Source organism: Neovison vison, chromosome 2 (genome assembly GCF_020171115.1).
Source record: "Neovison vison isolate M4711 chromosome 2, ASM_NN_V1, whole genome shotgun sequence".
Classification (NCBI taxonomy): domain Eukaryota; kingdom Metazoa; phylum Chordata; class Mammalia; order Carnivora; family Mustelidae; genus Neogale; species Neogale vison.
Genome location: NC_058092.1, coordinates 93,026,132 through 93,042,400, shown reverse-complemented (window position 1 = coordinate 93,042,400; position 16,269 = coordinate 93,026,132). Strand labels below are relative to the sequence as shown.

The 16,269-nt window shown below is 41.2% G+C and overlaps 1 protein-coding gene across 1 annotated transcript in view; it reads right to left on the bottom strand.

Moving 5' to 3' along the window:
• Window positions 1-16,269, bottom strand: part of FAM102B (family with sequence similarity 102 member B) — a 102,132-nt gene that overhangs the window by 5,569 nt on the left and 80,294 nt on the right. Inside the window, exons 6-10 of the mRNA XM_044238802.1 lie at window positions 10,664-10,767; window positions 6,596-6,691; window positions 6,263-6,452; window positions 6,035-6,162; window positions 5,200-5,269 (exon numbers count right to left, since the gene is read on the bottom strand). Coding sequence (XP_044094737.1) covers window positions 5,200-5,269; window positions 6,035-6,162; window positions 6,263-6,452; window positions 6,596-6,691; window positions 10,664-10,767 — 588 coding nt within the window. The remainder of the gene's footprint in view (window positions 1-5,199; window positions 5,270-6,034; window positions 6,163-6,262; window positions 6,453-6,595; window positions 6,692-10,663; window positions 10,768-16,269) is intronic.

Here is a 16,269-nt window from a genome sequence, read left to right as displayed (position 1 = left end):
GAATGAACACACATGCTCCTTCTACTCTTTCTTCATCTGGGAGGATAAAGGTTTTTCTACAAGCCCATAAAAGCAGGGTCTTTTTGATGGCAGCTCGGTTTATTTTTAGGTGAGGATCTTTGAGCTCTCCTGAGTAAACAGGAGGGGAGCTGAAGAGGTGCTGTTCCATGGAGGGGACGGTATTATTGCTTAAAGTTATCACCAGTACCCATCTCCTCCTGTGTCATGATGCCAGGAACTATACTACCTGACCATTTCACTCTGAGTATGCCTGAGATCAGTAAGACCAGAAGCAACCACCATGACTGGTCTCTTCCCATATGGAATTTTAAGAGGAAATTCTAAACAATGGGGGAGAGTACTGGTTACCAGCCCACTGTGGACTGAATTGGACTTTCCAGTTGGCTGCTCAGAGGTCTTGTTCTTAAGGATTCATTCTGCAGAAGAAACAGGAACATTCTCAATGGAACACCAGTGAACACTCATTCACAGCTAAAGAAATTCAGAATTTGAAGGGACCTTGCTGAGTGCTGCCCCTGCACACTGGCTTTCAGAGGCCCTAAAATGGTTGTACTCTGGAAATGATGGAGTAACAGGAATCAGACTTTCCCCTCCTGCTTTAAATAACTAGAAAATTTTTTACAGCACATGTAAAACAATAGTTTCACACACTGGACAACGGGCAGTACAGGACTGTTCCTAAGAGAATGGAACTCAGTGAAGAAAGCCCAAAGCGGTTTCCTTCAGGGTCCTTCCAGCATGCAGTGCAGGGAGAACCCAAACACAAGCAGGTGGTCTTTCTGAGAGCAGGGGTCAGGGGTCAGAGCTCAGGGAGGCTGGGGGCTAGAATCTGTAGGTGAGGATAACAGAAGGAGGGGCAGGTAAAAATAATGGCTGGAGACTTCCAAGCTTGAGAAAAACTGTAAACCACAGATGCATAAGCTCAATGAACCCCAAGCAGAATAAACACAAGAGAAACGCACCAAGAGGCATCATAACCAAACTGCTAAGAAACAGTGATAAAAATCTTAAAAATGGCCAGAGATGAAAGATAAATCACATCGAGGAAGAGAACCAACTGAAAGCAGACTTTTGGTCAGCAACTAAATGTCTCAGAGGCAAACAAGGAGATGCAACCCTGCAATGTCTGTAGGTATCCCTGAGCTGGTCTGGCTGCATCCACAGGCTTCAAGGTAGTACTGGGGATATTCCTCCCCAAGTCTCTATTGTTTATTGCGCTGTTCTCTTCATTCTCAAGAGCTCACTTTCCTAACAAGGTATGCATGGTTCTCATACCTCTTCAGTGACTTGAGTAAATGATTCTAGTTCCATCTTGTGCTGCCGGTTTCTCTCTCAGAACAGACTGAATACCAGCACATTCATTGCTCTGATACACACCAGCTAGTGATGGACAGCCTACCTATACAAGTATTGTGCTGGGCATCTCCCAGCAACTCTGCAAGAGAGAACTTTAATTGTGCATAATAGTACTTGAGTGTTTACTGCATGCTAGGTTTTTTTTTTTTTTAGCCATTTACAGGTTTTACCTCACTTCATTTAGCCTTATAACTCTTATGAGGTAGGTTCTGTTATTGGCACTATTTTGTAGGTGAGGAGACAAGTGAGGCAGGGAGACGTGGGGTAACTTACTGAAGATGCATGGCTGATCCTCGGTGGAGGTTGGGACTGAACCCAGGAAACCCAACTCCAGACCCTGTGTCGTTAACCCCAACGATATGTCTTTTTGGTGGCAAGCAAGAGATGTAATTTGTCAGGATTATAGCCAAGCTGGGTCATGACAGCTAAACCAGGAATGAAACCTATGTCTGACTGCATGGCCCATTCTCTTTTCACCGTAATACACTGTCTCCAACATTCCTCAGTCTTTCTGTGGCATGTGATATTAATTGTCTATTTCAACCCCTAATTATCATCTTAGGCTTTCAGGCACTGGGTGATGATTCTACTAACATTAATTTGGAAAGGGGGTGGGACCCAGAATTATGAATGCCTTTATAGCCTAGGTCCCAGATTATCTCTCATAGAAATTGTTTTTCTTTCCTCTGAATAACAATAACATACACAACTAGCATATACTGAGCGCTGTCCATGTGTTACGCACTGTGTTAAATACTTTACATAAGTTATCTAATTTAATCCTCAGCAAAATCCTGTGAGTTAGGTAATATTTATCACTCCCATTTTTCAGGTGAAGAAAATAAGCCTTGCAGAGGTTAATAACATGAGTAAAGCAGATAGGGGTGAAAGTCTGACTGGGACCCTGAGCAGTCAGAAACGAGAGAAGAGATCTATCTGGGCATTTATTATTTTGATTCCTTTTGGTTGGAGTTGTATTATTTGCTATTCTTCTACCTAAATTAATAATTGCTAGAGCTTACTGAGTATATTATGTCATTTACTCTTTAAATCAATCTCATGATTATCCCCACTTTTCAACAGGGGTAACTAAAATTCCACTGAAGTTAAAAGATTTACTGAGGCCCCAAAAGTGGTCTGGCTAGGATATGAACCCAAACTCTTTAACTCAAAAACACGTGTTTCTCTACAGTACTTATCACTGTCCTCATAAATGTTATTTTTCAACCTGTTCTTTGCTACTAGTCTCTCCTTGCTCCAGTCTCCCTTCCCCACCACCTCTCCCACTACAAATTATGGCTAGTTTTCTAAAATGCCCATCTGAGAGATCACTTTTCTGCAAAGAATGATCAAACCGTACACATGATAAAAAAGGATAATAAATTCTTTGTGATGATGATGAGGCCATTTACAACCTGGCTTTGAGATTGTTGCCAGCCCCATGTTCCACAGCTCCCTTCACATGCCCCCTCCTCCGAAGTACCTGTCCCCTGGCAAGTCCCTGAGTAGGTTACATTAGTCACAAGCCAGTTAGGAATACGGTGAGCTACCATGAATGTGTCTGGACTCAAAGAGACAGGAGTCTGAATCTTGGTTTTATCTATTATTAGTTTTAAGGTTTTGGGAAAATTCCTTTAACTTAACCTCTTTGTTTTCTCTTTTTAAAAACTAATAATAGTACTTTGTGAGTACTAAAAGAGATAATGCAAGAACTGAATGAAACATATATATGTGCCTGGCATAAAACAAATAAATGCTCCATAAGTGACATTGATAATTATTACATATTTACTATTATATAATTAGATATTGTGATTATTATGCCTATTAGTTCCTTCTTTTTGAACCTATTACCAGGAAAATTTGTCTTCCTCATATCCACCTGTTTACCGCCTTACTTTTAATTCTCCCCAAGACTCTCTAGAAAGTGTCAACTTTCTAGGAAGTTTTCTCTGTGTGAGTGTGGTCCCATCTCTGTTCTCTCTGTTTCCTCTACTTCTCTATATTATAGTACTTATTATACTGCTATAAATTTTAGTTGTCTATCTCACCTGCTAGAAAGAGTCAGATAACAAATATTTTAGGCTTCAAGGGCCATTGTGATCTCTCCATACTACTCAGTTCTGCTACTGGAGCATCAAAGCAGCCAGAGATAATACATAATAAGTGTTGCTGTATTCCAATAAAACTATTTCTGCAAAAACAGGCAGTGGACCAACTTGGCTCTCATAAGCTGTAATTTGCCAGACCCATGTGCTCAGAACATAAGCTAGCTGAGGGTGAGCTGGGTCTTTCTGCTTTTGCATCCTTCCCCATGACTTGGCCTAATAAGTAGTTACTAAATTTAATGAATAGTAAGTCAGCGAGAAGGAATGAAAACTATAAATTGTGCTTACATCCTCTAAAAACCCCAGTTCAAATGAACTATTCCCTCATAGTCTCCTTCTTACCTAACTATCACATCTGATTATAGGTATTTACTATATCCTTCATATCTTTTGGACCCACAAGATGCTGGACACGTAGGAGGTACTGAACAAGACAAGTACTGGTGGAACAAATGAGACATTCCTTCAGGTTTTGAGCATTAGAGAATAAAACAACTGTCTCTGACCAAGGGGGCTCCCTAACCCAATGCTGACTTATTCTGGAACTCTCCATAGATATTACCGGGCAGCACATCAGGGCAGAGATCAGAGTTCCTCAAGTGTTCTGAGCATCGGTGCTCACAACTATTTGCTGCAGGGCTAGGTATCAGAATCAGAAGTCTGGCAGGTGCCTTTTCTTCATTTGAATCTGATTAACTCCCAAAATGATGTTTGGTCTTTCACAACTGTTTTTAGAATGTATGTTACACTCTGGTACAGTGGAGAAGAAGGGAGTAAAAAAAGGTTAATACCAAGTGTATGCTGCTGAGTGGCCATGTAGCTCACGATAGAGAAGATCACTGACTGGAATGTAATTCTGCTTTGCTCTTTCTAAAATATCAGATTAAGAACTCTCCTTTTTTTTTTCCAAAAAACTGATTTGTCAGAGAGAGCGAGTGCACAAGCAGAGGGAGCAGCAGACTCCCCACTGAGTAGGGAGCCTGATATAGGGCCCTATTCCAGGTCTCTGAGATCATGACTTGAGCTGAAGGCAGGCAGATGCTTAACCAACTGAGCTACCCAACCGTGCCCTAAGTACTCTTACCTAAACATCCTTTTTTAAAAAAAAAAAATAATATTTTATTTATTCATTTAACAGAGAGAGAGACATCACAAGCAGGCAGAGAGAAAGGCAGAGAGAGGTGGAAGCAGGCTTCCCACCGAGTGGAGAGCCTGATGTGGGGCTTGATCCCAGGACCCTGAGATCATGACCTGAGCTGAAGGCAGAGGCTTAACCCACTGAGGCACCCAGGTGCCCTGAGATTTTATTTATTTATTTGAGAGAGAGCACATAATTCACACAAGCAGTGGGAGAGGCAGAAACAGACTCCCTGCTGAGCAGAGAGTCCAAAACAGGACTTGATCTCAGAACCCTGGGATCATGACCTGAGCTGAAGGAAGACACTTAACAACCGAGCCATTCAGGGGTTCCTAAACATCCCTTTTCATTGCATCTTGCCCCATGTTCTTCTGGTCCTCTACTAATACATTCTAAAACATATTTAAGAAAATCAACAAACTTATAATTTCAAACATACTCAAGATAAGGAAAACTCAGAGGTGTAATTCTTCACATGGAAACACTGTATGTGTTTTCTAGCCTCAGTCTCATACAAACTTTGTACCCTTCATCTTCCACTCAAGAACATTTAAAAGAAAAAGGCAGACTACATACCTATTTGGAAGATGATGGCTGCCAAAGGTCGTACTTCCCCCAGGTCCCACAAATAACCTCAGGCCTTCTTCTGCAATTCATATTTAAATATTTGTTATAGGGACACTTATCAGATTATTGTCAAACAATATTCCTCTTGTACTCAATTCATATTTTACATTTCAATTTTATTAAAGAAATAAAAAACTTAGCTACATGCATGTTTTCAAATAGGCAATCTAGAAGATTTCCTTGGAGTTATTTCTCATCAATTTCCCTAAAGCTATTTTTCTTTAAAACTTAGTAAAGAAGACATCTCTTCCTATAAATTTCTACAAGTAAGGTTTAATTATTTCTTTTTACAACCAGTTACACGGTGAAACTAAGTCCATTGTTAACTGCTCTCTATTCACACCAGCATGAATAATTACACCTTTCAAACTGATGGCATGTAAATTTTCAGCCTCAGTGAACATGCTGAGGAAGGAATAGAAGATTCTGTTATTCACTCTCATCTCAAGATCACCACCCAACTCTTCACATTACACAGCGATGTGAAGTACCTGTGTCCAGTTATGTCAAAACAGGTGAGACATCTGTCATAAGGTATGTAAATATGGTGGACGTTGAGGCATACACAATAAAACCTTTCTTTAAAATTGGTGTTTTTAAACTAAAGTTCATTCTTTTCCCAATTTAATATCCATTCCTGGAAATACATGAGCTACAAAGTTATCTTCGGATTTTCATGGGCAATGAAATTTACTTTACCAGCATGCAACAGTGTGATGTAGGGTCCCTTTCCTTAAAAACCTGGGTTGCAGACATCTATGCACATTTAATGTTATCCACCCACCTTCCGCACTGGAATCTAGGCTGAAGTCTTGACTCTGGAGTATTTTCTCCACAATATCATCTGCATCCACTCTGGTGTCATCAACTCGCTTCAGTTGAGATTCTACAGAATCTTGCTTCACTGGGCATCTAGAAAAATTTAAAAAAAAAAATTTCTCCTCCTTCTTCTTATGTTATGAAAATAAAGTTGTTTTTTTTCTCTCCATTTAAACACAAACTGAAAGCATACCTTGTGAGCTGGTCTGAAGCCGTATCTTCTTTGCCGGCTAGATCAAGGTTTGGTTCGGCTGTTTTTGGCTCAATTTCATCACAGGGCTCTAGAATGCTTTCAATGCCTGTTGACGTGCTTCCCACTGAGGTGTTTCTCCTGTGGCAGAGCTCCGAGAAACTGGATGACCGGGAGTGGCAGGAGCTATACCCTGTCAGAGAAAAGCACTCTGGATAAAATATGAGTATCAAATACACTGCAATCAGGCATTCTTCTCCCATACCCCAACAATTCCAAGTAATCCCTTAGAGCAATAAATGTCTAAGGGAATTCAGCCTCACTGTTAGGCTCTACCTGATACTTTTGACTGTTGGCTTGCATAGCTTGATGTTCTAGAATGTCCACAGGCACCAAGTTCATCTGGAACAGAGGCACTCTTTGCTGAAATATCTGCAATATGTCATAACACGATGTTACTAAGACAGTCAACAAGTCAATGGTCAATTTGTATTCTCATCTGCAGATTTTATAAACTGCCAAGTTCATTAACAAAAAAATTAGTTACAAAGTGAAAGAGACCCTTTTAAAAACTGGTACAATGTCAACTCTGTTGCAAGAAATTAAAAAAATGCAAATACCCGAGTTTATTGAAGAAATACAGCTTGTTTTTTTTTTTTTCCTGTAAGATTTAACAGCATTCTATCTTAAACCATTTTGGCTTTTATGTTCAATATTTATCTAATAAAAATGAGTTGAATGTATTCTTATACTTACAAAATAGTCAGGTTTTTGTGTGCTTTTTGAGAAAATCTTACTCTCAAAAAATCCATCACAGCAGTAAACTAAAGAGCACTCTGTTATTTTAATGTTAGTGTTGCTAGTGCTAGGCTGTAATTTGGGCAAATGTCTGTGGTTTAAATCAACACAGCATGGAATGCAGCAGTGAGAATAAAAGTTCTCAGGAATTGATTATAGTATTCAGTTTCAAAGTAAATGTACAAAACAACAACAACAACAAAAAAACCAACTGTCATTTCTAGCAGTTCCTGATAATATGCATGTTCCAGATGCCAATTATGTATTTCCAGAAGGAAGCTCCTCAGAATGCAAAACTGTGGCCATTTTCATTAGCGTGAAATATTTGGAAACTAGAACTGTTTTTCACTTAGAGGCAAAAGGAAACCGACCAAGTAATACAGCAATTACACAGTAGTTCTATAAATGGTACTGGATGCAGCCGGATTAAGAAATGCTGCCCACCAAGGAAGCTCCTGGAGCGACTTGGCCCTTCTGCAAAGGTTTCTCAATTCTGGACAGGCCATAAGATAGGAATCCAAATCAGCATCCCTGGGCCTACTCTACAGTGGTCCTAAACACAAAAGTGAACTCTAGCAAGATCGAAACCCGAAGTGTTGGTTCATGAATCAGGAATGATACAGGACTAAACTTTTACAGCGAGGGTTGTCTCAGATTCTAATTCATCCATTTACTGGTTTTCAAAATGTATTCATTCAATAATTATTAAACTCTTACCAAGTCAGATGCCCAGTAATATATAAGATAGAGGGGATAAAAAATAAATGCTCAGAGTTTATTTATTCTTTTTTTAAAAGATTTTATTTATTTATTTGATAGAGGTGGTGAGAGAGCACAAGCAGGGGGAGCAGCAGAGGGAGAGGGCGAAGCAGGTTCTCCGCTGAGCAGGGATCCTGATGTGGGCCTCAATCCCAGGACCCTGGGATCATGACCTGAGCCGAAGGCAGACGCTTAACCATCTGAGCCACCCAGGTGCCCCCATTCGTTTATTCTTTAAAAAGATTTAAGAAACAATTTTATCCATTTATTTGAGAGAAAGAGAATGTGCAGGAGGTGGGGAGAGAGAAAAGCAGGCAGGGAGCCTGATGCAGGACTTGATCCCAGGACCCTGAGATCATGACCTGAGCCAAAGGCAGACACTTAACTGACTGAGCCACCCAGGTGCCCCAAATGCTCAGAGTTTACGACGCAATGTACCAAGAACTGAGAAAGCATTATTAAGAGCTTCACAGGACAAGTACATCAGGTAGTTGGGGCAAGACCTCATAGAGGAAGCTAACTCAAGATCTTTAATCTCATATAGGAACTCCTTGGCAAGACTTGGGGGAAAAAAGCATGCCACATGTGCAGAGAACAGACTGTTTGGTACAGTCAGAACACTGGGTAGTTGGGCAGATATGACTGAAGGGAAAGGAGAGATGAACAGATGCTTGGTAGTGAGGGACTTTCTATGCATTTAAAGAAGGAAATAATTCGATGGCTCTAAGCACAGGTGTGATGTGACCAAATCTACATCCCTGCCACAGGATGGACAGGGCGTGGAGGAGTGAAGGCTTTCACAATCACCCAGCTGAGAGTGAGGAGTGGTTAGCAGGGCTTGATTGCCAAGTACATGAGTGTGCAAGGGCAAGTGAGACAGAATATGCAGGAGGAAGAGTTGGGAAGACTCGTGCCTGGTGTGGGGAGCCTGAGGTGCCTGAGGACGCCTGGTCACCGCGCAGTGGATTGCTCCCGTGCCCCTGGCCTTATGCTGGAGGTACAAAGGCAAGACCTGATTTGGAAGAACTTGGAGTCTGGCTGAGGAGAAACGAACAGATGGATTTCAGTAGAACAGGGAACATGGAAAGTGGACCTTCCCAGAAAGCATTTGGAAATGTGTACCTGGAGTTTAGGGGGGAGGTCTGGAGGCAAAACAGATTTGTAAACTGAAGTGTTCACTTCATATTTACATGATCACATTTACATGAATGTGACAGCTAAATCCCCGGGTGTAGAGGATATTGCCCAGGGACGGTGGGAAGAGGAAGGTGGAAGAAGATAAAAAGGCCTCCAAGAAGCTGGAGAAGGAAAGGTCAGGGAGGTGGGAGCCAAGGGAAAAGAAGACTTCAAGAAAGAGTAATGGCCAAGTCATGTGAGAGCAGAAACAATGCCCACAGGAATTGACAGTCACGTTACTAGAGTCATCATCAGGACAGGGTGGAAGACAGAAGCCAGGCGGCACATGTATTTAGGAATAAATGTACACAGTATATTCTTTCTAGAAATTTGTCTCTAAAAGGTGTGAAAGAGAGAAGGAAAAGAGCAGAAAGCAGAGGGGAAGCTGCACAAAGAAGAGCAGTAGACAAAGGATGTAGGGCCAGTGAGGGTTTGTTTTTTTTTTTTTAAATAAAGAATTCAGTTTAAATCCTGAAGAGAAGGAGCTAATAGAAAGGTTAAAAGCGTGCAAAGGAGGGGCGCCTGGGTGGCTCAGTGGGTTAAGCCTCTGCCTTCAGCTCGGATCATGATCCCAGGGTATTGGGATGGAGCCCCACATCGGGCTCTCTGCTCGGCGGGGAGCCTGCTTCCTCCTCTCTCTCTCTCTGCCTACTTGTGATCTCTGTCAAATAAACAAATAAAATCTTAAAAAAAAAAAGTATGCAAAGGATTCACTGATCCTAAATCAGGAGATCTGAAATCTTCTCTTTGCATATCTATGAAGGTGGTGAAAATGTTACTCATCACTACACCTTTCTTTGCATTCTTTCAAATAATAACCTCACTCAAAAGGAAGAGAAGAAAGGAATCTCTTAAATCCTTTTTCTTCTACCAGCTTAACATTTTGCCCACCCTGCTTTTCACTCCAGGAGCAGATTCTGAGGACAGCTGGGAGTCTGCCTGGAGAAGCATGGGGAAGGCAGTAATGCAATTTTTAGCCTGCAGCCCTGACCCACCCAATCAAAACCTCTGGCAGCAGGTTTAACAAGCCCACCAGGTGATTCTGATGTACACTCCTGTTTGGGAACCATTGACAGAGGAAAGCGATCCAGGGAGGAGGAGCAACACCTGACAGGTGGCTAGCAGATTGCTGGGCACGTGGAATGGGCAAACTCCCAGGGTTCCAGGTTGCACCTGCAGGGAGCAGAAGTACACGGCAGGGGGGGTGGGGGGCTGGGAGTGGGTGTCACTGCAACGTTTAACTCTTTATCTGTCAGTGCCTAAAGTTTTAGACAAATGAAGCATTGGCTTAACCCAAAACTCCATAATTAAAACTCTGATAATTAAAACTCTGATAAGCACTGGCCCATTTCAAGCTATTTACCCATTGAATTTTTTTGTGTTTGTTTGTTTTAAAGATTTTATTTATTTATTTGACAGAGAAATCCCAAGTAGGCAGAGAGGCACGAAGAGAGAGAGGGGGAACTCCCCACGGAGCAGAGAGCCCAATGCAGGGATCGATCCCAGGACCTTGAGACCACAACCTGAGCCAAAGGCAGAGGCTTAACCCACTGAGCCACCCAGGTGCCCCTACCCATAGAATTTTAATTCCGGGTGGGACGTGGGACTTAGGGAATCTTTCAGGATGTCAAGTAGCACAAATGAAAAAGCCAGTACGCCACAAACCCATACCTGCTATTCCGAGATGGATTTTGAGAGTCTCTCCACCTTTTCTGTCTTCTTCCAGAGATTCAGATTCACCAGCAATTGGTATAGACATCGATGTAGAAGGAGGCCTATAAAAAAATATTCCTAAGGATCAGAACTTGATTGATGGGTGAATCAGAAAACTTGATAGTGGTAACGATTGGCTGTGGAGTCAAAATGCAGCCTTAGTAAGGTGCCTGCATAATGCTACCTTGTTGAGTGTGAGCGTAATAAAAATCAACAAATACTGTATGAGCTTCCTCAAAACTGGAAAAAGATTCACAGGGGGGAAAAAAGGATTTTTTTTTTAAAGATTTATTTATTTATTTATGTGAGAGAGAGAGAGAGAGAGAGAGAGAGAGAGAAAGAGATCACAAGTAGTCAGAGAGTCAGGCAGAGAGAGAGGAAGGGAAGCAGGCTCCCTGCTGAGAAGAGAGCCCGATATGGGACTCGATCCCAGGACCCTGAGATCACGACCCGAGCCGAAGGCAGCGGCTTAACCCACTGAGCCACCCAGGCGCCCAAAAAAAGGATTTTTTTTTTTTAAAGATTTTATTTTATTTATTTGACAGAGAGAGATCATAAGTAGGCAGACAGGCAGGCAGGCAGAGAGAGAGGAGGAAGCAAGCTCCCCGCTGAGCAGAGAGCCCGATGTGGGACTCGATCCCAGGACCCTGAGATCATGACCTGAGCCGAAGGCAGCGGCTTAACCCACTGAGCCACCCAGGCGCCCCCCAAAAAGGATTTTTAATCAACAGAGAATGAGACCAGAAAGGGCACTGCCTTCATGGAGTCCGGGAAAGAGAGAGGCACTCTGTCCACGTGTCCCCAGCACCATCAGTGCATGATGCTTCAGGTGTCAACTCTGAGACAACATGGGGACCTGTGGGGCATCAGGCACCTCTGCATCTGAGGTTGGGAGTGGTATCACGCCTCTTGCTCCAGCTCTCTTGTTGGCTCTACTAACTGCTTCAGTGGTTTTGTCTTCTACCTTCTTCTCTGTAAACAGTTCACCTATCCCAGGGGGGAGTCTGTAAAGCACTCCAATTGTTTAGATTTGCTTTCTGGGCTGGATTCTCTGGGGCAGGTGATGGATATATTTTCATTGGCCAATTCTAGGCTCCTACCTCCCTGTGGAAGCTGTGTAGCATGCAGGGGCAAGTTTGATTCTAACAAGAACTTTTTGTTTGTTTTACATAAAACATTTCCTAACCTATTGAGGTTGATAGTTTAGAAAAAAAAAAAATCTTCCTAGAGACTACGCCTTGTTGACCTGAGGTAAAATAGAAAGGTGGGTGCAGGAATCTTGAAGCTCACCTACTATGTGGCAATTCTCGTTTCTGTTATTTTGTATTTATTGAAATTCAAAGCAGACTAGCAAAGTACCTCCAAAATAAGGATTACTAAAATAAACTAAAAAAGTATTTCCAAAATCAAGATGACCAAAAATTAGTTAGCCTGAGTGTATTAGTCATCTCTTGTTGCTGTAACAAGTTACCACACACTTAGAGACCAACACAAATTTATTATCTTACACTTCTGCAGGTTAGAGGTCTGACACAGGTTCCACTGGACTAAAATCAAGGTGTTGGCAGGACCACGCTCCTCCCTGGAGGCTTTGGGGGTGAATCTGTTCCCTCTTTTCCAGTTTCCAGGGACCACCTGCATTCCTTAGCTCATGGCTCCTTCCTCTTGTCTTCAAAGCCAGAAAAGTTACATCTTTCTCTTCTGTATTTCACATTTCCCTCTGACCCTGTCTTCCAGTTGTCTCTTCCCTTGGATTATATCTCTTCTCTTTAAGGGCCCTTGGGATTATATTGGGCCCATCTGGAGAACCCAGAATATTCTCCCTGAGGCCAGAATAATCTCCCTGAGATTAGTACCTTAATTCCACCTGCCACCTTATTCTTCTTTGCCATTTAATCCAACATATTCACAAATTCTGGGGATTAGGACGTAGACATCTTGGGGAGGGGTGTTAATGCCACATGAATGCCATGCATTAAATATACCACAGTTTAACAGTCTCATGGCAGTTCAGTAATTGTCATTCAGCTGCCTAAATCTACAGAATTTATCTTTTTAATTTATATAAAAAATTAAGCCAGGTAGATGTAACAGTAACAAAAAAAGTAAAGCAATATAAAACAAACTGTACATTTCAAAAGTAGTGGTTATTTGTGTGTATATGTTCATATATGTATATATAAAACTCTACATGTAGTCACATGTAAATGTGTATATATTATACATGTACATATGCTATGTGGTAATTCTTTAATTCTTACTCTAATATCTCAATAGAATCTGTAGGCTATTCAGGTCCTTGAAGACAGAGACATTTAAGATTGCCATTAGCCTATTTAATTTGTAGATTATTTCTATCCTATGATCTCCTAAATTCCAAAATTGCATATCCTGGCAGTATATTTTCTTTTTAAAACTATCTATCTATCTATCTAGAACATGAATGGGGGGGTGGGAGTGGAGGCTGGGGGAGGGGCAGAGAGAGAGAGAATCTTACACAGGTTCCACACTCAGTGTAAGCCCAACATGGGGCTTGATCTCAGATCATGGACCCTGAGATCATGACATGAACCCAAATCAAGAGTTGGATGTTAACTGATTGAGCCACCCAGGTGCCCCCTGTTGGGATATTTTCAAGGATGTGTCCTGCAAGTACACTGACGTCAATATATGCATGATGCTTCAGGTGTCAACTCTGAGACAACATGGGGACGTGTGGGGCATCAAGCGTCTCTGCATCTGAGGTTGGGATCTTCTTTTCCCAAATCTGCTTTCTTCTTGTATTCCCCTACTCCGAATGCCATCATGGTCCATGAAGTAACCAAAACCAGAATCCTAGATGCTGCCTCTGGGTCCTCCCACTCACATTTCTCCACAGCCAATCAATTTCCAAATCACACAGACTCTCTCATATTTCTCCTATTTATCATCTCTTGCAAGCCTCCACTAATTAATTACTTCAGTTTGGTCTTCTTTATACATTATGACCACGAGAGTCTCCGCACAGGTCAGCCTCCCTCTATCCATGCTTTGGTCACTGTGGTCCTTCTGAAGTGTGCCTGTGAACATGTCTCCATCCCTCCACCTCTTAGACCCATTCTCCAGCCTTCAGGGGTCTCAGCCTGTAGCCTCTTCCCTTTCTCGCCCTCTCTCATCTCTGCCATTTCCAGTCCAGCCTGACTTCAGGGCCACAACACTTTAGCAATACCTTCAGTTTGGCACCCCTTGTTCTGCAGTCTCAAGCACCTTGAAGAGCCCCAAGCCTTTTCTTCATTTCCTGATCAAATACTGGGGCAAATAAGCATTATGGATAAAATTCATTAATCATGGGAAGTAAATGATATTAAGGCAAATATAAAATCTTAGCTGGGCCCTGGCCCTCTCCTAAGTCTCCCTAGACAACTCAGTCCATGTTGAATAAATAATCACTGACTGTTTAGTTCGTGTCAGTTTTTATTCTGTTACCCCTTTTTGTTCTGAAAATGGTTTTGTACCCCTTTATCAGAAATTGTGTAATATAGCTCAATTACAGAATTGAAAGAGATGAGATTTTAATTTCACAGTAATGTTTACAGTGTATGAAAAATAACCTAAAATGACAATATTACCTACTTAGTATTCCTGCCCTGTAACATAAACTTGTGCAAGCCATTTTCTTTTCCTAGAGCGTCTTTACCCATCTCCTCTGCTTCATAATTTCCTATTCATCCCCTAAAAATTAGCTCAGTGTCACCTGCCCTCAGTGAAGACTTTCCTGGCTTTTTTTTTTTTTAAGATTTTATTTATTTTTTTGACAGAGAGAGAGAAGAGACACAGAGAGAGAGGAAACACAAGCAGGGGAAGTGGGACAGGGAGAAGAAGGCTCCTTGCTGAGCTGGGAGCCCAATGCAGGGCTCACTCCCGGGACCCTGGGATCATGACCTGAGCCTAAATGACTGAGCCACCCAGGCACCCCAACTATCCTGGTTTTTAAGAAAAAGTAGCTAGGGATCATCTCTCCTCTATGCCTTGAGAGCACCATATGTCCTGTGTCCACCTCCCAAATAAACAGTGAATCCTTCAGAGCAGGCGCTGGTCTTAATTTAGTTTGGTAAATGTTAGCACATGGTAGACAATCAATGCACATGTATTGAATAAATGAGTGACTCTTGGGACCTTGGACAAATTAGTTCCTTGACCTCTGAGCCTCAAGGTCCTCACTTTAAAAATATGGAAAAAGCATCACAGAGTTGTTTCAAGAATTAAACTGGGAGATAATAATAGTCATTAAATCATTTTGACAAATAGTAATTTCCTTCCTCCCAGAATGTGAATGTTCCAGAGCCCCAGCTACTCAAGAGGATTACATCATCCCTAGATCTGCTCCCCCACTAAGTTGTCAGGTGCCAGTGAAGCATAGAATTTCTCTCCCAAAATATCCTTTGTCTTTATTAGCACTAGTGGTTTGCTTTCTTTTCAGCCAGTTTCATACTTTTACTAGAGCTGGTGGATATTTGATAAGTTGCAGAGACTACAAAAGAGAGTTTAGAGCAGAGAGTTATGAGCCTGACTTATCAGCTGTCTTATGCATAAATATAGGCTCATGGTATGAAATTTGTCTTTCAGAAAATAATAAGCCATATTAGAGATCCTCTGCTCATAAAATATCAAATCTAGAATTTAAAGCTGAGAATGTTAAAGATATGCTGTATTCTTGTTAGTTTCTCTACTAGGTTTTTAAAAACTTTTTACCATGAAAAATTCAAAGACAGACAAAAGCAGAGAAAATAGTGGAATGAACCTCCCCGGCAGTTAGCCACTTACATCTAGGTTTTACAGACAAATAGTCGTGTCACTCAATTGCTTCGTGCCTTAGTTTTCTCACCTGTAAGATGAGAACTTGGATTATATAACACTTTTAAAACTGTGAAGCTCCCTTAGAGACTTCAGGGGTAGTAAGGTATTATATCTTTTTGACCCACAATAGAAAAACGCTATATACTGGGATTCATCATACATTGAGCAGAAGGACTTTGTGACTAAATATTCTGAAAAAAAAAAAAATCACTGGACTAGTCAACTTCCAACATTATTTTCAGCTCTAAAGCACTGTGATTTTATATTTCTAATATATACTAAAACAAAACCTAATAAAAATAATTTACTTTTTATATCATTTAAACACTTTCCTATTCAGTCCACACTCAGCATGTACAAGTGCATGGATGTGTTAGAGGTGTCCTTTTTCCACTGAAACATGTACAATTTCAGATTCTTAGAGAAAAGAGAAAATAAATATTGGGGGTTTCGTTTTCCTGAGAAATACTTTTATGTATCTTGGGATTAGGTAAGGTCTGTTTATTCTAATGAGTTACAAACATCTTTTTCTATAAATAGAAACTCTAGATTGTCAGATTTACATTCCTGGAGATAAAACAGAATATAAGATGATCTATTTTTTAGCTCTTTAGTATTTCAGTTGCACAAATAGATAAAATGCTAGAGAAAGGGCCAGAAAGGGAATATTTATAAGTTCCATGAGAAGGAATGATGAATTCCTTTTCTTTTACTTACTTTTGCTACTC